Source organism: Zingiber officinale, chromosome 1B (assembly GCF_018446385.1).
Source record: "Zingiber officinale cultivar Zhangliang chromosome 1B, Zo_v1.1, whole genome shotgun sequence".
In the NCBI taxonomy this organism is placed as follows: Eukaryota; Viridiplantae; Streptophyta; class Magnoliopsida; order Zingiberales; family Zingiberaceae; genus Zingiber; species Zingiber officinale.
Window position 1 is genome coordinate 112779533 of NC_055986.1, and position 19254 is coordinate 112798786.

Below are 19254 nucleotides of genomic sequence, written 5' to 3' on the forward strand. Positions count from 1 at the left end.
TATACGTTAAACCATGTCCAATCATTAAAACTTAATAATCTCATTTAACATATTTTGATATCATAAATTTTTTAAATCACATGTCAATCCATCAAGAGGGATATTAAATTTAATATTTTATTTATTTAACGATCCGCAAATCCAAACTCCAGCCGTACTCCTCCAAACCCGCGAGCGCAGGCTGCTCCATGAAACAGCGGGCGCTCACGACAACAACGGTCTCTTCCACTTTCTCTTACTCATCCAAACCCATTAATATCTCTTCTTATTTTTTGTCCACGTCAAATATAATTTTAATAAATAAAAAACGAACGTCCTTTTATTTCAAAAATCATAATTCAGCGTCCCATTTTAATATTTTATACACGATTCAATCATGTCATCAAATAGAATTAATTTTAATTTTTTTAATCGGTCTAGTAATAGATATAAAATTATAATTACTATACATATTATAACATATACAGTTTGATAACTACTGCAGCCGCGTTATTCGATCAATAAATCAAATTCACTATTATAACGGTTATAATATGAATATTAAGTGACTAAATTGAATATGTATTATAAGAGGTACTATTTTAGATATATATTATAATATAATATTAGATGAATAAATTTAATCCATGTTATAATAACTATGAGTAATTATCATTTTAATAGATACTATAATGTGAAATCCTACTAATATTGAATAGTTTAAGTATATATTAAATTCTCTACCCCAACTAGCCTATTCCAATATTTTACTTTAAATTTTAGATATGGTAACTAAAAAAATACATCAACTATCTTATCTATTATCTAAATTTAGATTTGATTAATAGTGATTATCTAAATTTAGAAAATAAAAATTCTATCCTAAAAATAAAATAATATTTCTTTTCAATCTCTCTCCTTCTAATTTAATAAAGTGAGTTATTTACCCTAAATTTTAAATATAGAGATAGGAAAACTGATATAGATGCTCTAATATCTCTAAAATCTTAGTAACTATAGCATATATAATAACTATGAAATTATATCGTTATAATTCGTCCGACTAATTCAAGATTTATGTGAGAGATTTAGACGACAGATAACAATACTAAACATTATTATAAGATAATTGAATAATTATATACAATTGAATAATAGAGTAAGCCACACATTTCATAAATAATGAAAGTGGGACATCTTACCTTAAGTATAATCTTTAAGATTATTTTCAGAAATTAATGATTTAAAATTTATTCCACCGTATACTTAATAATTATATATTTATATATATATATTTTATATTCATCCATGGAATTGACACTATGAGAGTGCGGGACCTCCTTTTGTATGATTTTGAGAAGGAAAAATAATTGAAAAGATCATTCTAGATTTCAAAAAAGAAGAGAAACACCATTTTGAGTTTTGAATAATTTTAATTGCCTTTACAATAAAAAATTATTAAATAAAAATATATATATATTTATATGTGAAAAAATATATATAGCTTTCACATCCAGCTTCAATCAAGGATGGCAGGAAGCTTCCTGGAACCTCACCTTCCCCTTTCTCTTTTTAACTCCTACCTCGCTTCTCCTCTCCGTCCCAAGTAATCAACATGAAGATAATGGATTCCTTCCTCAGATCCTTCCAGTTCCAGAAGAAGAGCAGGAGCAAGAAGAAGCGTAGTACCCTTTCCGTCGCTTCCTCTTCTTTCTCTTCTTCCTCCTCCGACGAGTATTCCATCGTCTCCGGCGGCGATGGCGGCGGCGGGGGGTCGCAGAGCACTCCCCGATCCGTCCTCCCTGTCGCCGCCGCCGCCGGAGACTCCTCCTGCTCCTTCCTGCGCGACCTCTTTGCCCTCTTCGACCGCGACGGCGACGGCAAGATCACTCGCCTCGAGATCGAGTCCGTGCTGCGTCGCTTGGCCCCCGCCCACGACCCCCCCACCGCTGAAGAGGTTGCCTCCATGGTCGCCGAGGTCGACTGCGACGGCGACGGGTGCATCAGCTTCGACGAGTTCGCAGCCGTCGAGGCCGCGCTCGTCGCCGGCGCTGCCGGCGACGAGCAGGAGCTCATGAGGGAGGCCTTCGCGGTGTTCGACGCCGACGGCGACGGGAAGATCTCGGCGGAGGAGCTCCACGGGGTGTTCGATCTGTTGTTCCGCGACCGCGAGTGCACCGTCGAAGAGTGCCGGCGGATGATCCGCGGCGTCGACACCGACGGCGACGGGTTCGTGGGGTTCGACGAGTTCGTCTCGATGATGATGGACGGCGGGGAGGCGTTCTAGCGATGGGAGATGAACGGTTGGATGGATGTCGATAGTGTGAATCTAGAAGTTTCTTGATTTTGTTTGGGATAATTTCTCATAAAGATAATGATCGGTTGATAATTTACAATTAATTAACTTTTTAATCCTCTTATTATTTAAATTTATCCTGTAAATTAAAAGTGGAAAAATGGATTGAAAATTTAATGCGACTTATAAGACAAAAGAGACATAAAATGTGATAGACAATATGAACACTCTAAGGGCATGTTTGATTCGGGATTATCGCTGATAATTTTAGTTGGTTATCAATGATAATCTTATTTGGTTTAAGTAATGGGTGATTCCTGATAATGTAACATTTCCGTCATATCAGCAATTAAGAAATAGAATCAGGAATCAAAAATCCTTGGAAACCTTTGGTTTTCTACGATTCCGGGATTATCAATATTTTTTTTCAAAATTACCCTTCGAAGAGGAGATGAGTAGGGATGTCGATCGCGGCATCACTATGTCTTCTCTCCCCTCCGAGGTCTGTACCTGTTCATTCTTCGTGGAGATAACGCATCGGTTGCTTGCGGAGGAGGCAGCGCCGACGCCGGTTGCTTGCGGAGGAGGCAGTGCCGGTGCCGACAATGGCGGATGGCAGTCTTCAAAAGCGTCTGCATCTCGATTGCAAGTGTTCGCTACCGCTCGTGCTCGCGAGCGGCCCTACAAGCCTACAAATAATTCAATAGAGGTACCAAAGCCTTGTACCATACGAGGATCAGGACGAGGACGCTCAGACAAGCGATCCTAGGCGAGGTGATCTCAAAGCGAAGCCTCGGAGGGAGGAGCGACGACATCCCCCAAAAAAAAGAGAACTGAAAACAACAACTAGGGCAGTAAGGCGGCAATCTTTCGCGACCACCTCGAAACTGCACAAAATATACACATCATTCAACAACCAGTGCCTAGCCAGACGAGCCTCTACCGAAATATCCAAAAGAGATAGAACAGACTGCGAGCTTAGAAGCCTAATCTTCTGCTATAGCGTTTCCTCCTCAACCTTCATTCTACCTGAGAGTGCTCGACCTCTCGAAAAATCGCAGAGTCCGAGAACCCCCAAATCCCAATCCAGCAAGCCAACCAACGACAGCGAGAAGACCCCTAGAATCGCCCAATGCCTGAAGGAACCTTACGCAGGGAAGAAATCTCCGGCTGCATCAGAGCCGCAATCGGATTGAGACCTCGATGAAGCAAGCGATCGAGAGGGAGAGCTCTCTTGGGCAGTGCAGTCAAGAACAAGCAAAGCGAGGACGCGAATGGAAATGGAGATGAAGGGACGAGGAATGATGCAGTCGAGTTCGCTCACCAAGAAAACCCTAATTCTGGTTGGTCCGCGCCGATGGCTCTGAGAAGGGGAGCGAGGCCTACAGGCGAACGCGGAAGAAGAGTCGAGACATGAATGCTAAAAACTTTTTCCATGGGTTTGTTATCTCAATCTGTTTATTTCCCTATTCATTCATTATCCTTCACGGCGGAAAAGTACTTGCAAATACCTTAGTAAATGTTAAAGGGTAAATTAGTAAATGTAAAACTAAGTAATTGTATAATCTTAGTTGAACCAAACACCTAATAAGTTATGTTGTATTCCCCATAACCTTGGTTATGTGATTATATGGTAATCACATAACCAAGGTTATAAATGATGACTTGAACCAAACGCACCTTAAGGGTGCATTTAGAGTTATCTTTGATAATTTTGATTATTAATTTAAGGTTATAAATGAAAGTTTTATTTGGTTTAGGTAATCGTTGATTTTCGAATAATGTTTCATGTCCGACACGTTAGTAACAATCCGGAATTGGAAAATTTTAAAAAATTGAGAATTTTTTTATTCTGGGGTTAATGAAATTTTTTTTATCCAAAATATATTCGAATAAGAGAAAAATGTGATAAAAAAGGAAAATATAAAGAAAAAAATATAAAAAAAATGTAAAAGAAAATAAAAAATTTAAAAAATACAAAAAAAATAAAATAATTAAAAAATAATAAAGAAAGGAAAAAAAAATAAAAAACTAATAAAGAAAGGGGAAAAAATATAAAAAAATAGAAAAATAAAAAAATGTAAAAAATAATAAAAAAATAAAAAATATATATATGAAATTTTTTTTAAAAAATTTAAAAACATAAAAATAGAAAAATTAAAAAACATAAAAAATAAAAAAATTCTAAAAAAACTTTAAATTTTTTTAAAAAAAATGGGAAAAAACGAAAAGAAATAAAAAAACATATAAAAATAAAGAAAAATATGAAAAAGGAAAAATAAAAAAAAATGTAGAGTTTAATAATAATAATAAAAATAAAAATTGTGGTAAATAATAATAATAATAATAATAATATATATGATTAGTTTTGTAAGGATAATATAGTAAATTATTAAATTAAGTTATTCATTAAAATCTTCAAATAAATAAATTTTTATTGTATTACCTAGGTTAAATCAAACAATATTTAGTTATATTTTATTCTCTATAATCTTAGTTATGTGATTACTTAATAATCATATAATTAAGGTTATATATGGTAACTTGAATCAAACGTACTTTAGTGATAAAACATTTATAAGTGTGGCGAAAAAAAAAATGTGGAACCGCCACATCAGCGACCCCCCTAGAGCCGGTCCCACGGATATGGAGGGAGGTAAATGTAGGTACACAAGTGGAAAGTGCATGGCGGAAACGTTAACCCCAGACAGTGATACCCCGGGGATCGACCCCTGGACCTTTTAGCCACAGAACCATGCACTCCCCATCTGTACTACGCCCTGGGGATTATAAGTGGTGGCGAAAGATTGTATGAGTGATGATGAGAGAGATTAGAAATAATTTATTAAAATATCTTTAATATTTTAATCTTGTTATAATTATATTTTTACAGAATTTCAAAGGCGGAATGCGTCGATTATATCCTACAGAATTTCTTTAGACATCCTCTTTATCTTTGTAAATGTGTTTTAAATATATTATTTTTGTTACTTTTATTATTTATAATTAATAGAATGAACATAAGGTATTTATGTATGTCTTAATTTCCAAATTCCTTCTACTTGATTTCTTTGCAAGTTGCCGACTTTCCTCCGGTGACCGGTTGTGGGTTGCGACGATGTCGAGAGCTACGATGTCATTCAACAACTATGAGTGAACTATTTATTTTTATGTTGATTCCCATGATAGTGAATAAGTTGTAAAATTTACTAAATGTTTTAATTCTGATAATGAAAAATTCTCTTGGTGCTTGCTGCCATGTCACTGGTATTTTTATCGAACCACATATTTCAATGCTCATCTGCGAGATTGAGAGATGTTTTTTTTTTAATTTCAATGTTAAAACTTTTGTCAAACAACGAATAATTTGATTATTTAATTTGAGGGAATTGAATTTACTTTAATTTGGATTCAAATTCCTAACATTTTGTATGGTAAAGATAACAAATTATTTGTTATTTATTCTTGAAAATTCACTTTAGTATTTTTTTATTGTTATATTAAAAAGTGAAGCTACATTTCCATTGAGTTGGGATGGCTAAACGAAGTAAATGCTTTCTATAATTCACCTTAAACTATGGTATTTTTTTGTCCTATTTTAGTTATATATTGGTTGGTAGATGACACTCATACAATTTGTTTTTGTATATTTATTTTTTATTTACAGATTATCTGGGAGAATTTGAGGTTTTTAATTTTAAACACGGTCTAAAGGGCTAACAAACGGACTCATGTGAGAAGTACATGTTTAATTATAAATGACCAAGGTAATGGAAAAAATATATTTGAGATAAATTTAAAAAGGTATGGGATAGGTACAACCTTTAAAATTCTTTAGGAATATAATTAGAATATGGTTAAAACGTTAAGTATATTTTAATAGATTATCTGCCATTTTTGCTAAAGCATTTACTAACACCGATTGCTTTGTCCATAAGTATTTTAGCACTCAAAATCCTTCCAAACATATGAAAGTCATTCGCGAGTTCTAGTTCTCCGTACTCTTGCGGGATATGGTATATAAAGGTTAGGTATGGTAGGAGACAGAAGGAATGAAGGTTAGTGATAGGGAACCCTACGAGAGTACAAACACACGACACATGAAAGGTTCGTGATACGGTACATGTTTGTAGGGTCAGTAAGATGATGTGGTTAGGAGTCAAGATCACAGGATGATCAGAAGTCAAGCCTCCATGGCTGGTCAAAAGTCAAGCTTACGTGGAGGTCAGAAGTCAAGCTCCCATGGCTGGTCAGAAGTCAAGCTCCCGTGGAGGTCAGAAGTCAAGCTTACGTGGAAGTCAGAAGTCAAGTTTACGTGGAGGTCAGAAGTCCAGCCTCCGTGGCTGGTCAGAAGTCAAGCTTACATGGCCAGGGTTCAAGTCTCAACTGATGGGGCGGTCAAAGGATGGGAGTATAAGTCGAACAAGGGCCAGCCCTGATAGCAGTCAAGGACAGGGCCCACGGACCAGGTACAGTTAAGGACTGAGCCCACAAGCCAAGTAAAGGTAAAAGAAAGAAGGTTCTAGGCATAGAAAAAATAGATCTGGCGTACAGGTCGGGACATACAAACCATGGATAACAGTAGGCAGAAGCAGGTCGGGAAACAGACCTAGCGTACAGGTCGGAACATACAAGTCAAGGATAACAGTAAACAACAGGTCGGGATACAGACCTGACATACAGATCGGGACGTACAAGCCATGGATAACAGTAGGCAGAAGTAGGTCAGGAAACAGACCTAGCGTACAGGTCGGGACATACAAACCATGGATAACAGTAGGTAGAAGCAGGTCGGGAAACAGACCTAGCGTACAGGTCGGGGCATACAAGCAAGGATAACAATAAACAGAAATAGGTCGGGAAATAGACCTGGCGTACAGGTCGGTACATACAAGTCATGGATAATAGTAGACAGAAGCAGGTCGGAACATAGCTATAGCGTACAAGTCGGTACATACAAACCATGGATAACAGTAGGCAGAAGCAGGTCGGGAAACAGACCTAACGTATAGGTCGGGACATACAATCCATGGATAACGGTAAATAGGTCGGGACATAGACCTAGCGTACAGGTCATGACGTATCAACCATGGATAACAATAAACAGAAGCAGGTCGAGACACAGCTCTAGTGTACAGGTCGAGACGTACAGGCCATGGATAACAGATGACAAAGACAGATCGGGACATACGAGTCACGGATAATAGTATATAGAAGAAGGTCGGGGTACAGATCTCGGAATACAGACTCAGCGTCCAGACACTACAGGACAAACAAGCCAAGGAATCGTAACCACTTGTCAGAAAGTGTCAGAGAACAATTAATGTGTCAGGGAATATGCTAACAATCGAGACTCACTACGCCTTTGATTTTGCCGCCAGCCTATCAGAAAGAGCCACGTGTCAATCACCGCCAGACAAAGCCTGACAGCCGACATTCCCTGACACTCGCCAGGTCCCAGAAACATCCGTTGCAGTATAAAAAGGGATGCTTTGTCCCTTATGCAGGTACGCTCACTCGTCATTTCTCACTAGTCTATACTTTTCGTCCTTTCTCTGTGTTTTCTGGGGAAAAAGTATCTGACTTGAGCGTCGGAGCCTGACCCGGGGACTTTTTCCCTGGTTTCTGGTTTTTAACGACTCGTGGGCTCGTCTGAGTGTGCGCAGGACAGCAGTGTCATCGTCCTGGTCATCTTCCTTCGTCAGCCGCTCGTGCAAACCTTTCAGGGGGTGCCAGGTAGATCCGACGCTTCGGCGACTTCCCGTTAACTTCCAGTCCATCAAGACTCGCCTCCATCCGACTCAGTTTCCGGACAGGATCAGTTCGTTAAAAGGATAACCATGATGCATATAACGATTAACGACAAAGATTGAACCATTGAAACCTTACTCTCTGTTGCGAACCACAAACACTCATGAGCTAATCAAACAGAAGTTGAAATCAAATATGCCAGAGAAATTAGAGTTCAGTTTTGAAGTTGATCGTTTAGGGTTTCACTCAACTAGCTGTCATGATAACCCCATTCACTGAGCTGATAACTTGGAGTATGATTCAAGAAAGGAGGATTGTTAAAGAACTCAAGTGGCACCATCCGGCATTGATGCTATGAATTCTTATCTTCTAAGTCAATTAACTTGTAAAAGGAAGCTTTTTCATTGCAAATTTGATCTTTGTTTACTCACACGAAGACATTGAAGAATGCTTACTCAACGATTGTGGTCTGTCAAGTCACAAGGCAACAACTAAGGTTGTATCACTAGTTGGTACAACAGTGGGATTGAGGTGGATCAAGCGAATCGAGAAGGTGATTCAGGACTTTCATCTCATTCAGGCAACTTAAACAAACAAAATGAGCGAAACATAACTCGATAATACTTAGATAAAGCATACTAGCTCATTCGGATTGGAATACTCTAAAACCTTTTCACAGTTCACTACCTCCACTTTGAGGAACATGAGAGAAATATAGATAAGCTTCGAAATAATTAGGATTCGCAAGACTTAATGATGATAATGATGATAGTCGCAAGCGATATCATTAGCAATGCTCTGAGCATCCTCTCCAGACCCATAAATCCCTCTTCTCGCAAGTCCAGCACAGTAAAGTCTGTTATCCCCCTTCCAATTGTTGGGGAACATTCGTTTCACCATTCCATCTTCTCCGACTAGGGAGTCGTCGCTCTGCAAAAGCCAATTTTTTCACTCAAAAGTTTAATCTCCGACGGCAGAGGAGAAGAAGGATCAAAGTTTTATCGCAACACAATCACCTTGAGCCATTTTTTCACAGTGCTCCTATAGCCCGTAGCTAGAATTATCGCGTCGTAGCTTTGAATTCTTCCATTCGAGAAAGTAACATAGTTACCCTTGATGCTCTTTATCGACGGCATGACCTGTGATTTCTCATCGTAGCCCTTTGTTAAGGTAGTTGCCTCTAGCTAGTATACACTCGAAAAAGTTTGAATACACGAAGTAGTATACCTGAATTTCTCCGGATTTAATTTTCTTCACGGTGCCGGAATCGACAACCGGATACTTTGGGGTGTATTTTTTCAAATACAATGGCCCTTTCGATGGTCTATGTATGCCATACTTTGATAGATCGCCAAACTTTAAGTAACACAAGAGGAGAATTAAGGCATCTAGTAGACCCAATGGCAAAAACCTCATAATCAACATGGCAAACCACCATATCTCCCTTGATACAACATGAAGCTGCATGATCAATAAGTACATAAATAACTAAATCATTAACATATAAATCAGTGAAGGAAAGATTTCACTAAAATGTTTACACTCACAAATTAGTAAATTACTATCTGCCCCTATTTTTTACTGTAATTATTCATTTTGCCCCATTGTTTAGTGAATGTACTAGTCAGCCCCCTATAGTTTTTGTAAACCACACTATCTTCTTCCTCTCTCATTAACTTCATCATGGTCCCTCAAAATTTGTTATCTTGTAAACTTGGAGGAAATGTTTGCATTGAAATCTTGGATCAGTCTCTTTTTTTTTTTAAAAAAAAAGAAATCGAAAATATGTGGGGTAGAATATGATTCGTTAAAGTTTATAAATAAATTAGAACAATTTTGAAAAGTTGGAGGGGCAGAAAGTGAAATATGGTTACCCGGCTCCGGACGACGATGGTGGTGGATCGGGCTCCACAGTCGGCCACGTCGAGCGCCACCTCCATGCCGGAGTTGCCGGCGCCCACCACCAGCACCGCCTTCCCCTCGTACTCCCTCCCGTTCCGGTACCGGCTCGAGTGCACCACCGGCCCCGGAAAGCTCTCCATCCCCAGAATGCTCCCCGGCACCACCGCCTCGTCGTTCTCCCCGCTCGCCACCACCAGGTACCTCGCCCAGTAGCACTCCTCTTCCTCCTCCTCCTCCTCCGCCGCCGCCGCTCCTCCTCCGCCGTTTCCCCTTCTCCTGACCTCGATCCGCCAGCGCCCCTCCGCGGGGTCGTACTCAGCGGCGACGACCTCGCGGCGGAGGGCGACGCGGAGGCCGAAACGGGCGGCGTAGTCGTCGAGGTAGCGGAGGTAGAGGGGCTTGGGAAGGAAATTCGGGGCGGAGTCCGGGAGCGGTGCGTGGGGTAGCTGCGAGAAGCGCTTGGCGAGGTGGAGCGTCACGCGCTCGTAGGAGCGGCGGCGCCACAGGGAGGCCACGCAGTCGTCGCGCTCCAGGATGAGGCAGGGGACGGAAAGCGCCGTCAAGCACGCCGCCGTCGCCAGCCCGGACTGCCCGGCCCCCACGATCACCACCACCTCCTCCCTCATTCTCCGATCTCTCTGTCTCCGTCTCTCTCTCACTCTCGATCTCTCGATTTGGGGGTGGGGGAGGGGATGCAGACTGATATAGTCCCTGAGACCGACTATTTGAGGTAAATCTCATCAATCAAATATTTTATTTCTAAAATATACTAAATTTTACAAATCAAATATTTATATATCATCTACTTCCTAAATTTCATTATAATTTTATATCTCTTTTATAATATTTCTTTATAGAGATATTTAAAATAAAATATATTTAGAAAAATATCTCATCTAAATATCCTTAATATTAATGCCCTAATAAAATAGAGAAAAAGAACAGCCATTTTTTCCTTTTACACCTTTCTCTTTATTTAATTCCATTTCAGTCCTCACAATTTATTCTTATTAACTTTTATAAACTATAAGAGTTTGAAAACTACTTTAATGGTTTATAAATTTCAATAGGTATTGAAAATGATCAAAACTTAGAGTAATGAGTCTTGAATTATATATTTTTAATTAAAATATTTTTTTAAAAATATATTATTTAGAAAACAACAAATTGTCTTTAGAATTTAGTGAGTAGTTAAAATGTTCAATTACTAACTAAAGTTGTACGATAATTTAATTATTTCTCCATTATTTATAATATAATTTTCACTTCATAATTATTTTTTTACAAATAAATTATCTATAACTTTACTAGTATATTTTTACTATTTTGTTAAGAATTGAATTTAGACTCTTCACTGATTAATTTTAGTAAAATGTAAAATTAAATTATGTTAATTATTTTATTTAGTTTCATATATTAGGATTGATAACATGGAAAAATTTTCAATAAATATTTTGAGTCAATGATATTATAAAGCATATATTTCTTAATCTTTTAGCTAAGATCAAATATAATATCTATTTTTATCCATTTAATACTTATAAAAATTAAATTAATTTTTATGAGGAATATTAATTTTTTATATTCATGTATTATATTATCTATGTAATACGTGTGTGATAGCTAACTGCTAAGTGTAATTTAAGCCATGTCCTAAAGATATAAAAAAAAAATTATTGAAAAGTGTCAAAATATTTAATGATAAATATTAAGCTCTATTATTATTTTTTTAGTTTCAAAATTTTGTTTGATTAAAAATAGGAACGATATTTATAATAGCACAAAATTTGGAAGCACCCGCGGAGTTTTCTTATGGGACAGGCAACTTGGTCCTCGTGTTACAGTTGAACTTCCAAGCGAAGTAGCAGTGGTCCCCGCCTGTCCGCCTGACCGCCTGTGCGTGCATAATTTATAATTGGAAATTTTACTAAATCACCCTCTTCATTTCATTATCTACCAACTCATGTTTTTTTTTCCAACTTTTCCTAGATCGACCTTCTCAAATTACAAATAAATTGAGTTGTATTTTGTAAGAGGTGAGTCTCATATTCACCTTCGTTTAGCTAATTCCACTATCATTAACAGGTATGAGTATGGGGAATTCAAAAGAACTTTGAGGGTGGAAATATAATTTTTTCTAAAAAATATAACAATAAACAAGGAGACATGGAACAATAATTTGGTTCCCGAAAGAAGAAACAAAACACATGCTAAAAAACCAAGTGAACTTCATAGCTACTCCATGTGATCACATGAACTAATCTTCTTCTTCTTCATCTTGTTTTTTTCTTTTCCCAATATATTCCCGATCGAGTCGCCTGCAAGCCGATCCATCAGAATGAACTCAATGCCGAAAGGTTCTCTAAGTTTTCTCCATCTTTCTGTACCTGAGTGTGCATCTCTAACTCTCTCTGTTGTGGAAGTTAATAAGAGAACATCCTTCACTTTGTTTAGACTGCAGCCGCGGATCGTCTACGGCGGGGGCCCACGAGTTTCGACCCGAGATCGGAGACGGCCGGATCTAACCCAGCCACGGAAGTAACCGCCGAAGTACCCACCTTGTGTACCAAATCAAGTGCGGCAGCGGTTGGTCAGGTAAGTGACTGGGTATCTGAAGGGGGGCTTGTAGACCGCCGCAAATCCTAACGAACACGTGCCTAGATAAGAAATGGGTAACATTTAGGAAATATATTAAAATTAGCACAGCAGTCAGGACGGATTTAAAAATTGAGGAAAAAAAATTACACGGGAAGTTCCGTGCGAAGACACTGCACGATTGGCCCAGCGTGGTCGCCTGGGAGGCGGTGCCGTGGGACCGCCTCATGCAAGGTGGCACCAGAGGGCGGCGTCCACCTCACGTGATTTCGCCGTGTTTTTTTTATTCTTTACGTTATTTTTATTCATTTATCTCGCTACAATTTACCAACGGACGCATGTGAAAATCTGAATTTATCAAAAGACGTACATTACTTTTATATTTATCAAAGAGCGCATTTTTTTTAAAAGCATTTCCTATTTTACCTTCCTGATAATTTGACTTTTTTTACTGTTTTTTTTTTTCATTATATTTCTCTCACTTCTCTCTCTACTCTGTCGACAGAATATAAGAATAACATTAGTCAATTTTTAATCACATTTTAATACATTTGAAGCCGCCAAAATAAATAATGGACATCATATTTGGACTCATTGTAATTTTAGAAATCCACAGGAACTGAAATAGGTACAATCGGAGCTTTCTAGGTCGATTAGTGGGTTTCAGTCAAAACCCACTGATGGACCTAGAGAGCTCCGATTGCATTCATTTCAGTTTCTATGGATTTCTAAAATTACAAGGAGTTCAAATATGGTGCACATTATTTATTTTGTCTTATTATAGATGTTAACAAGCAAAATCAAAGAATCGGCATAAAAGTCCACGTTGGGCCTGATATGGAATCATATTAGGCCCAACGTGGGCCTGATATCATTCAAAACCGAAGTTTTTTTTTTTCATTCTGTTAACATATAATAAAGTCGAAAATAATAATGGACACTATATTTGAACTCCTTGCGATTTTAGAAATCCAGTAACTAAAATGGTACTAATCTGATGTCTTCTAATCGATCTAGAAAGCTCCGATTGCCCCATTTCAGTTTCTATGAATTTCTAAAATTACAAGGAGTAAATATGATGTCCATTATTATTTTTGACTTCCAGTAGTGGACCAGAGTTTTTTTTTTTTCCTTTTTTTTTAGGCTTGATATGAAGAGATATCATGCCCACGTTGGGCCTAATATCTCCCATATCAGGCCCAATGTGGGCCTGATATGAGAGATATCAGGCGTAGTAACAATAAAAAATAAAAAAATAAGAAAAACCTCTGGTCTACCATTAGGAGTGCCAAAAATAATAATGGACACTATATTTTAACTCCTTGTAATTTTAGAAATTCATAGAAACTGAAATGAGTGCAATCGGAGCTTTCTAGGTCGATTAGTGGGTTTCTGTCAAAACCCACTGATGGACCTAAAGAGCTCCGATTGCACCCATTTCAGTTTCTATGGATTTCTAAAATTGCAAGAAGTTCAAATATGGTGTCCATTATTTATTTTGGAATTTTATAGATGTTAACAAGTAAAATCAAAGAATCGACAAAAAAGTCCACATTGGGCCTGATATGGACTCAAATCAGGCCCAACGTAGGCCTAATATGGAATGATATCATGCCCAACGTGGGCTTTTATGCCAATTCTTTGATTTTGCTTGTTAACATCTATAAAAAGCCAAAATAAATAATGGACACCATATTTGAACTCCTTGCAATTTTAGAAATCCATTGAAACTGAAATGGGTGCAATCGGAGCTCTCTAGGTCCATCAGTGAGTTTTAACCGAAACTCACTGATCGACCTAGAAAGTTCCGATTGTATCCATTTCAGTTTCTATGAATTTCTAAAATTACAAGGAGTTAAAATATGGTGTCCATTCTTATTTTTGGCACTTCTGGTGGACTAGAGGTTTTGAAAACCTTAAATCTCTTTTTTTTTTTTTATTTTTTTTATTTTTTTATTTTTTGTTATTACTAGGCCTGATATCTCTCATATCATGCCCACATTGGGCCTGATATGGGGAGATATCAGACCCACATTGGGCCTGATATGAAGAGATATCAGGCCCAACGTGGGCATGATATCTCTTCATATCAAGCCTAAACAAAAAAAAAGAAAAAAAAAAGAAAGAGAGATTTAGAGTTTTTCAAAACCTCTGGTCCACCACTAGGAGTGCCAAAAATAATAATGGACACCATATTTTCACTCCTTGTAATTTTAGAAATTCATAGAAACTGAAATGGGTGCAATCGGAGCTTTCTAGATCGATCAGTGGGTTTCGGTCAAACCCACTGATTTAATTAGAAAATCGCTAAAATTCTCCAGTTGACCTGATATGTATCATATCAGGTTAACATGGGAATAATATGAAATCATATCAGACCAACGTTGGGCTGATATGGACTCAAATCAGGCCCAACGTGGGCCTGATATGGAATGATATCAGGCCCACGTTGGGCCTGATATTGAATGATATCAGGCCCACATTGGGCCTGATATGATTCCATATCAGTCCCAACGTGGGCTTTTATGCCGATTCTTTGATTTTGCTTGTTAACATCTATAAAAAGCCAAAATAAATAATGTACACCATATTTGAACTCCTTGTAATTTTAGAAATCCATAGAAACTGAAATGAGTGCAATCGGAGCACTCTAGGTCCATCAGTGGGTTTTGACCGAAACCCACTGATCGACCTAGAAAACTCTGATTGTACCCATTTCAGTTTCTATGAATTTCTAAAATTACAAGGAGTTAAAATATGGTGTCCATTATTATTTTTGACACTCCTAGTGGTGGACCAGAGGTTTTGAAAACCCTAAATCTCTCTTTATTTATTATTTATTATTATTTTTTTTTTGTTACTAGGCCTGATATAGATATCAGGCCCAACGTGGGCATGATATCTCTTCATATCAGGCCTAAATAAAAAAAAAGGAAAAAAAAAAGAAAGAGAGATTTAGAGTTTTTCAAAACCTCTGGTCCACCACTAGGAGTGTCAAAAATAATAATGGACACCATATTTTCACTCCTTGTAATTTTATAAATTCATAGAAACTGAAATGAGTGCAATCGGAGCTTTCTAGATCGATCAGTGAGTTTCAGTCAAAACCCACTGATGGACCTAGAGAGCTCCGATTGCACCCATTTAAGTTTCTATGGATTTCTAAAATTGCAAGGAGTTTAAATATGGTATCCATTATTTATTTTGACTTTTTATAGATGTTAATAAGTAAAATCAAAGAATCGGCAAAAAAACCCACATTGGACATGATATGGACTCAAATCAGGCCCAACGTAGGCTTGATATGGAATGATATCAGACCCACGTTGGGCCTAATATTGAATGATATCAGGCCCACGTTGGGCCTGATATGATTCCATATCAGGCCCAACGTGGACTTTTATGCCGATTCTTTGATTTTGCTTGTTAACATCTATAAAAAGTCAAAATAAATAATGTAAACCATATTTGAACTCCTTGTAATTTTAGAAATCCATAGAAACTGAAATGAGTGCAATCGGAGCTCTCTAGATCCATCAGTGAGTTTCGATCGAAACCCACTGATCCACCTAAAAAACTCCGATTGCACCCATTTCAGTTCTTGTGGATTTCTAAAATTACAAGGAGTCCAAATATGGTGTCCATTATTTATTTTGGCTTCTTCAAATGTATTAAAATGTGATTAAAAATTGACTAATGTTATTCTTATATTCTGCCGACAGAGGAGAGAGAGAAGTGAGAGAAATATAATGAACAAAAGAAAAACAGTAGAAAAAGTCAAATTATCAGGAGGGTAAAATAGGAAATGCTTTTAAAAAAGTGCGCTCTTTGATAAATACCAAAGTAGTGTACGTCTTTTGATAAATTCAGATTTTCAAGTATACCCTTTGGTAAATTACCGTTTATCTCGTCTTCCTGGGATAATTTTCTTTCCTCTTCTTTCTCTTTTTATTTTCACTTCTTTCTCATTCCTTTCTATTTTATTTTCTCTACATTCATAGGAACTATGAATGAGTTTTTTTTTATCTTTCGGTATTATTTTCGGTCCTTGTCAATCCGCACAAAGAGGGAAACATAAATTTCAACTTTTGTATGTTTCTTTATTTATTTATTTTTATTTTTTGATAGTTTGAGAGATCCAACAAATTCTAAAGATAAACCTTCGGTGTCACAAATTGCCCATAAGTCTAGATGGATCCTGATAATTTGAACTCTGCTTTTAATGTGTTTTAGTGTTTTGTAACAAGTTATAGATAATCAAACTCAAGAAATAAAAAGAAAATTAGTCGTAGTATTTTGACATCAATGTTGCATTAGCAAATTTATTATTTGTTAACACTAGGTTAAGAAATAATAAAATGAGTAAAGTAATTAAAGAATATATATTTAAAGTTTGTGTTAATTGTTTTTCTATAGTTTGTTTTTGGATTGGAAAAATATCGGTATTATTATTATTATTATTATTATTATTATTATTATTATTATTATTTAATTATCTAATTTACATCGAATAATCTTGGGTGACCAGTTCAACGAAAGTTTCTTGCTAACAAAATAAATTAAAAAAAAATACTCGTAACATATAACTCATCAGTTCAACATTTTTAGGTCAATCATCCATTAAGAAAAATTTAACCGTTAATTCATCGAAATTAGGATTCGATTTTTAGGCGTATGAAAAACTGAGAAGGTACCTTGCTACTGTAGTATTATCCAGGAGACATATATCGCACATACTATACCGATATATATCGTTCATATCGAAAATTTCGATATATCAAAAATTTCGGTACAGTTTTATATTATATCAAATTTTTTAAATAAGATTTGTTATTTTTAGATATTTTGGTATATACTAAAATACTGAATAAATTATCTATTTTTTAATTAAGATTTACAAATTCATTATAAATCAAATGGTGTTTGGATTTCTAAAACTAGTTAGCATGACAGTTTAGAATCAGAGGAAATATTTTTTAAATATTTAAGATTGTTATTGATAATTTCCAGATTTGCTAATAAAGATGTAGCAAATCCTCTTAAATAATATAGTTGAATTTTTGCGTTTTGTAGACTAGATGAATATGACTAGGTAATATTTTTAGAGTCTATAGGATAATGTTACTTAGAATTCATGGAAAAATTTTATAGGTGCGCCGAGTAATAACTCTATATTCTACAGAACAATCGTACAAGAGGTGCGCCGAGTAATAACTCTATATTCTACAGAACAATCGTACAAGGGTTCATCGAGCAATATCCTCAGAGCCTGCAGGGCAATGTTATTTAGAATTCGCGGAAGGATCTTGTGGATGCATCGAACAATAATTTTGCATTATGCAGAGCAATATTACAAGGGTTCACCAAGTAATATCTTCAAAGTCTACAGAGTAATAATTCTTTGTTCCATAAAGCCATCTCACAAAGGATCATCGGATAATAACTTTGCGGTCCACATAATAGCAGAGCCAGGAATTTATTTCAACCCGGGCTAGAAAAATTTAATCAAAAATAACAATAAGAGCTGAAGCCTTTAACATTGAGACACCTAGCAGAATGACCTCTAATAATTCTCTAATACTTTTGACATGAACAAACTTGGTTTCTCTATATACTTATAAGGTTTTATAACTATTTATTGATATCAAACATAAGGTATGATGATATACTGATATCATATTATTTTATTTGTCCTCAAAATAAATTAATAGAAAAGGAGAAAAACACGATCCACTTTTAGTCTCCAATTTCTAGGTTTGATAATTCAGAAATATAAGGTACAGATGATGAAAAGTGATGCTATTTTCTAACAAAATTAAATAAATGACATAAGAAAATCATAGAACAAATTAACAAAAAAACATGATGAGGAATTCACAAAACATTCTCAAAAGAAAAGAAGAATGAATTGATAAGCTTGTAATAGCTATGGTGATATTTAATATGCTAAAGAAGAAATTTTAAAGTTATTTGAGAAGCATAGAGAAACCTATAGTTAAATTCTCAAAAGCACTTTTAAAACGTTGCAGTAGAAATCATATTTCATTTTCCTCACCTCCGTAAAAAGCAATTGACTCAGCATTTTCACGAACTCTCATGAGTCCATATTGGAAATCTGTTCTTTCTTCTCTTGTATGAAATTCAAAGTGACTATGCTCTAAGTAGAAATGGCAGTGTGTGTTACGAGAACATAGTGTATACAATAAAAGTGCAAAGTGTCAAAGCAAACATAGGAAGCAACCGAGAAAATTTACCTTACCAAGAACACTTAAAAGTTGTACTGCCAAGAGAGTAAACAATAAGTACACCAAATAATGGTGGATAAATTCCATATAGAATGTTGTTGAATGATATGAGGTCAATGGTTGCATTGAACGGAGTCAAAGAAAATGAAAGAGCAGTCCCAGCAAAAGAACTTAGAGCATCCACAATCGTTGGATCTCGTGGAGAGCTCTTTCGTTGCTACATCCGCGCCACATTAAAAGTAAAAAACTTCACATATCTTTCCACTATAAAAAAATCTTTCAATAACTCTTTCATGGGCCTACATTTTTTAAACCTCCACACCATATATATCTCTTTCCTAATTAAAAAAATATTTCTAATATTATATTTAAATTAAAAAAACATTTCTAATATTATATTTAAATTAAAAAACTTATTTTAATTATTTTTTTTTTTAAAAAGTGAAAGAGCGGCTCCATAGGTATGGAGCCGCTCCTTCCCAAATG

The 19254-nt window shown here is 36.3% G+C and overlaps 2 protein-coding genes across 2 annotated transcripts; one reads left to right on the top strand and one right to left on the bottom strand.

Annotated features, from left to right (window-relative positions):
* The first annotated feature begins 1508 nt into the window (after window positions 1-1508).
* Window positions 1509-2408, top strand: LOC121972896 (probable calcium-binding protein CML32). The gene has a single exon (XM_042524516.1). The coding sequence runs from the start codon at window positions 1595-1597 to the stop codon at window positions 2264-2266; it is 672 nt and encodes a 223-aa protein (XP_042380450.1). The 5' UTR covers window positions 1509-1594; the 3' UTR covers window positions 2267-2408.
* A 6242-nt stretch (window positions 2409-8650) lies between these two features.
* LOC121972905 (probable indole-3-pyruvate monooxygenase YUCCA10) lies at window positions 8651-10626 on the bottom strand. Its single transcript, XM_042524524.1, has 4 exons — window positions 9901-10626; window positions 9254-9487; window positions 9043-9165; window positions 8651-8956 (listed from the first exon to the last, which is right to left on the bottom strand). Exons 1-4 carry the CDS (start codon window positions 10552-10554, stop codon window positions 8777-8779), a joined length of 1191 nt encoding a protein of 396 aa, XP_042380458.1. The 5' UTR covers window positions 10555-10626; the 3' UTR covers window positions 8651-8776.
* Window positions 10627-19254: the final 8628 nt, after the last annotated feature.

Bases quoted from the DNA above. Each gene is read 5' to 3' on its own strand.
- LOC121972896 (XM_042524516.1), top strand. From the start codon at position 1,595: ATGAAGATAATGGATTCCTTCCTCAGATCCTTCCAGTTCCAGAAGAAG.
- LOC121972905 (XM_042524524.1), bottom strand. From the start codon at position 10,554: ATGAGGGAGGAGGTGGTGGTGATCGTGGGGGCCGGGCAGTCCGGGCTG. The intron at 9,166-9,253 runs GTATACTACTTC...GAGAAATCACAG, and splicing joins TTAAATCCGGAGAAATTCAG to GTCATGCCGTCGATAAAGAG. The intron at 8,957-9,042 runs GTGATTGTGTTG...TGGCTTTTGCAG, and splicing joins CTGTGAAAAAATGGCTCAAG to AGCGACGACTCCCTAGTCGG.